General features: G+C 39.5%; 1 protein-coding gene across 1 annotated transcript; it reads right to left on the bottom strand.

Moving 5' to 3' along the window:
* Positions 1–1194: 1194 nt before the first annotated feature.
* On the bottom strand, positions 1195–2191 carry LOC110543227 (olfactory receptor 52M1-like). The gene has a single exon (XM_021629619.2). It carries the CDS (start codon positions 2174–2176, stop codon positions 1232–1234), a length of 945 nt encoding a protein of 314 aa, XP_021485294.1. The 5' UTR covers positions 2177–2191; the 3' UTR covers positions 1195–1231.
* Positions 2192–4843: the final 2652 nt, after the last annotated feature.

Raw genomic sequence — 4843 nt, forward strand, 5'->3', positions numbered from 1 at the left:
AGATTAAATAATATTTGGAAATTATATATTTTTATAAAGACAGCATCACTTTAGTAATATTGACCTTGCCTTTATTGACTCTTTATTATTCATTGTATAGACAAAGAAATGAAATTAGGGGATACCATATTTTGGGAGTAGCTAAATGGTCATATTTTCCATAAATATATTTACATTCTCATTTGCTTTTCAATGTTTCTTATACATCCAAAAATGTAAACTGTGCTTTACAAATTAGCATGTACTTTTTAATTTTTTTAAAAACAAAGCCACCTAATAACATAAAAGTGAACCAAGTGCTCTGCTCTTGACATGTCTCTTGGTGTAAATACCAACAAACTTGTAGTGGGAGAAATGAAGTTACAGAGGCTTTGAGGACAAATTATAATACAGACCACGTGTTAAAGTAAAAATCCAGCAGTGAACACAGATTACTGTAATCATTTTCATTATACCTGCTTTACACAGTATTAGAGAATGAACCCTGAGCTTTGTTCATGCTAGACAAATAATCTGCCACAAATTACTCTTAGTAAGGAGGAAACATTCCATAGAAATATGGAGCTTAGACAAGGTGGCTCCAGTGAGCACAGTGTTGGACTGTGCCTCATTTTCTGACTGAGAAAATGCTGTGTCAATTCCTGCAAATGTAAGAACTGTTCCTGGTATTCACATGCCACTAGACCATATATTATACCTCTTTAGTATTTAGTACATTGTCAGTGGCCATTGGCTTTTCAGTTATATGTTCTTCGTGGGCTTGTTTTTAGGATTTTAATGTCATTTAAAGCACACATTGGTAAAAGCAAGGCACTAAGAGATGCATCAATGATCTTCAAGCTTGTAGTACAGCCTCTGATAGGCAGAGGCTAACGTTTTTTGTTTGTTTGTTTGTTTTGTTTTGTTTTTTGTGTGTTTGTTTGTTTGTTTCTTGTTTAATTAGAATTTACAGGGGGCATGGGGATAGGAGAGGGAGGAAGGGTGGAATTGGGAGGAGAAGAGGGGGACCACTGTGGGGATACAAAGTAAATAAATTGTAATAAAAATCATTAAAAGAACACTAAAACAAAATCCCACACTAATATTATGTGAAGATATTTCTCCTAACATAAGTTAGAAAAACATCAAATCTCTGTGAAAAATACAAAGCTGGCAGTTATGTAGAGGCTTGAGTCATTTGCATAATTATCTTCCTATGCTGTCATGCTCTCTGGAGACAGCTTCAGAAAGATCAGGAAACTTTTATTCTAAGAAAACTAAGAACATATTCCCTAATTTTCTTTGTCCTAATGCCATAAACAATGGGGTTAAGAAAAGGTGGTACCAGAAGGTACATATTGGCTATGAGGATATGGATTTTGGGAGCCACATTGTGGCCAAAACGGTGGGTCAGGAATGTGAAGACAGCTGTAGAGTAGAAAACAAGGATTACGCAGACGTGGGAGCCACAGGTGCCTAAGGCTTTGAGACTTGCTTCTCGAGATGGAAGTCGGAAGACAGCACGGAGGATCAGAACATAGGAGATGGCAATGAAGAAGCCATCACAGGAGCCAATGACAGAGGCCACACTGAGGCTGTAACGCTTGGTTGCTCCTGTGTCCACACACGCCAGCTTCACCACAGCCATGAACTCACAGTAGGTGTGTGCAATGATTCGAGTTCTGCAGTAGGGCAGCTGCTTGAGCAGGACGGGGTGTGGGGAGAAGAAGCCCACCCCACGTAGCACCACAGCTGCTCCCATTTTGGCGATGCGGCTGTGGGTGAGAATTGTGGCGTGGCGCAGCGGGTCACAGATGGCCACATAGCGGTCAATGGCCATGGCCAAGAAGAAGCCAGATTCCATGGCAGTGAAGCTGTGGATGAAGAACATTTGGGCAAGGCATGCATCGAAGGCGATGTCGTGGGCTCCCATCCAGAAGAGACAGAGCATGCGTGGCAGTGTAGACGTGGAGAGGACCAGGTCAGTGACTGACAGCATGCACAGGAAGAGGAACACGGGCTCGTGGAGGCTGCGCTCTGCTCTCACCACAGCCAGGATAGTCACGTTCCCCATCACCGCCACCATGTAGATGGAGCAGAAGGGAATCCCGATCCAGACATGGAAGCGCTCCAGGCCTGGGATGCCCGTCAGCCAGAAGGTGCTCTGCGAGAGTTGGGACTTATTGGCTGGCTCCATGGTGGCGCTGCCCTCCTCGTATAGAGAGTGTGATTTGCTTAGGTGCTTACAAACAACTCTGAAAACAAATGGGAAGTAAACGTGGAGTATCCCCAAAGCTCACCCTACAGCACTACACAAGCTTTAACAAGAGCAGGTGTCCTCAACCTGTGGTTTAGAACCCACCTGCAGGTCACCTAAGACCACTGGAAAACGCAAATCTTTACGTTATGATTCGTCACACAGGCAAAATTAAAATTATGAAGCAGCAACAAAAAATAATGATATGAGGACTGGTATTAAAGACTGCTGCATTAAAGGTTGAGAATTAATGAAGTAAAGTGTAAAAAAAAATCCTTAGCAACATTAGGTAAAAATGTACCCAGACACCCCAAGTCGATTATAAATCAAGTGAAAAATCTCCTATATTTTTTAAAAATATTAAATTTATTCAGTGATATGTGATAAAACAAACTCCCAACCCTTTTATTTTCAGAAGTTTTTTAATTCTCAGGAACATCCGATTTAGACATGGAATAAGTTTGAAATTTTAGTTGTATACCGTTCCTTCTTGGTATCATACCTAAATATTCTCTGTGTTTTTGTCTCTGTCTCTCTTTTGTCTCTTTGTCTCTCTTTCTCTCTCTATCTCTCTATGTGTGTACATATGTATGTATCTATGTGCCTTTAAGTAAGAATTTGGAATTTGTATTCACAGACTATTGAATCCTTCATTGCCAAGACTGTCACAGAATTTATATCCATGAGACATTTTCTACTACTATGCAAATGTTAAGAGTTTTCCGCCTGCCAGATTTTTAAAAATTTGAAAATTAACAAGAATTTGTAGCAGCTTTATTCATAATAGCCAGAACCTGGAAACAACCCAGATGCCCCTCAGCTGAGGAATGGATAGAGAAATTGTAGTACATTTACACAATGGAATACTACTCAGCAATTAAAAACAAGGAAATAAGGAATTCTGTGGACAAATGGTGGGATCCAGAAAAGATCTTCCCGAGTGAGGTATCCCAGAAGCAGAAAGACACACATGGTATATACTCACTTATAAGTGGATACTAGACATATAATATAAGATAAACATACTAAAATCTGTACACCTAAAGAAGCTAAGCAAAAATGAGGACTCTGGGTAAGATGATCAATCCTCACTCAGAAAGGCAAACAGGATGGACATAGGAAGAGGGAGAAAACAGGAAACAGGACAGGAGTCTACCACAGAGGGCCTCTGAAAGGCTCTACCCAGCAGAGTTTCAAAACAGATTCTGAGACTCATAGCCAAACTTTGGGCAGAGTGCAGGGAATCTTATGAAAGAAGGGGTAGACAGAAAAAGTTGGAGGGGACAGGAGCTCCACAAGGAGAGCAACAGAACCAAAAAATCTAGGTATAGGGGTCTTTTCTGAGATTGATACTCCAACCAAGAACCATTCATGGAGGTAACCTAGAACCTCTGCACAGATATAGCCCATGGCAGTTCAGTATCCAAGTGGGTTTCCTAGTAAGGGGAACAGGGACCGTCTCTGACATGAACTCAGTGGCTGATTCTTTGATCACCTCTCCCTGAGGGAGGAGCAGCCTTACCAGGCCACAGATGAAGACAATGCAGCCAGTCCTGATAAGACCTCAGAGGCTAGGGTCAGATGGACTTGGAAAGGGGCATGGGAGGAGATGAGGATGGAAGAGTGGGCTTGGGAGGGAATGAAGGAGGGGGCTACACCTGGTATACAAAGTGAATAAATTGTAATTAATATAAAAAATAAAATATAAAAGAATTTTCTAACAAGCTTTCTTTTTAAGTAAAATTTCTCAATTCATATGCTTTATTATCTCAAGCCTTAATTTCAGAATATATAATTTCTGTTTCAACTTACTCCCCATATTCTCTGTCCTTCTTTACTTTCATTTTGTTGGAGATATTTGGCACAAAATGTAACTCTTACACTTCTCTTGACATGTACATATTGGTATAATATCTGTTACTCTTTTTATACCTGTTGATAAAAAAGAGTAATGCCTAAATTCTCTTAAAATGGAAAACAAAATATCATTCTAGAATGCTGAATATATCAATACTTAGCTGGAACTGCTATGTAAAGCAAATACTGATTTTCAGCTTTGCAGGTATAAAACAACGGGATCTCAGAATATCATTACTAATGTCAGAGAAACACAAAGCAGTGTCTAAGCCATGCAATTCCACCATGTTTTCTATTGGGTATAAGTTCCCTTTGGTTTCATTATGTTCAACTTAATATTTTCTGTCACAGATTATATGCAAAATCATGTAAAACATAATACTGTGATATCTACTAAAACATACTCTGGGTTTACTCTTCCAGATTTCAGAACAGAAGTCAGGCTGATGAATAGAACTAGGTGAAGTGCTAGAAAGGGAAATATGAATGAACACTTTTTTTTTTTTACATTTTTGTTCAGGAGAATTCTTCATGCCCCAGTTGTTTTAGTCTGATATTCATTCCTTACTTTTTACTTTCTTATCACTACAGATTTAGAAATTTGAATATTAACTGACTGACTAATTGTATTCAGAGATGGAGTCTTATGCTGCCTAAGATACTCCAAAATTCTCTATGGAAAAGTAGGATGGCTTTGAACTCTTGATCCTCCTGTTGCTATATCCCAGTGCTAAGACTAAAGAAGTGTCG

Source organism: Meriones unguiculatus, chromosome 14 (genome assembly GCF_030254825.1).
Source record: "Meriones unguiculatus strain TT.TT164.6M chromosome 14, Bangor_MerUng_6.1, whole genome shotgun sequence".
NCBI lineage: Eukaryota > Metazoa > Chordata > Mammalia > Rodentia > Muridae > Meriones > Meriones unguiculatus.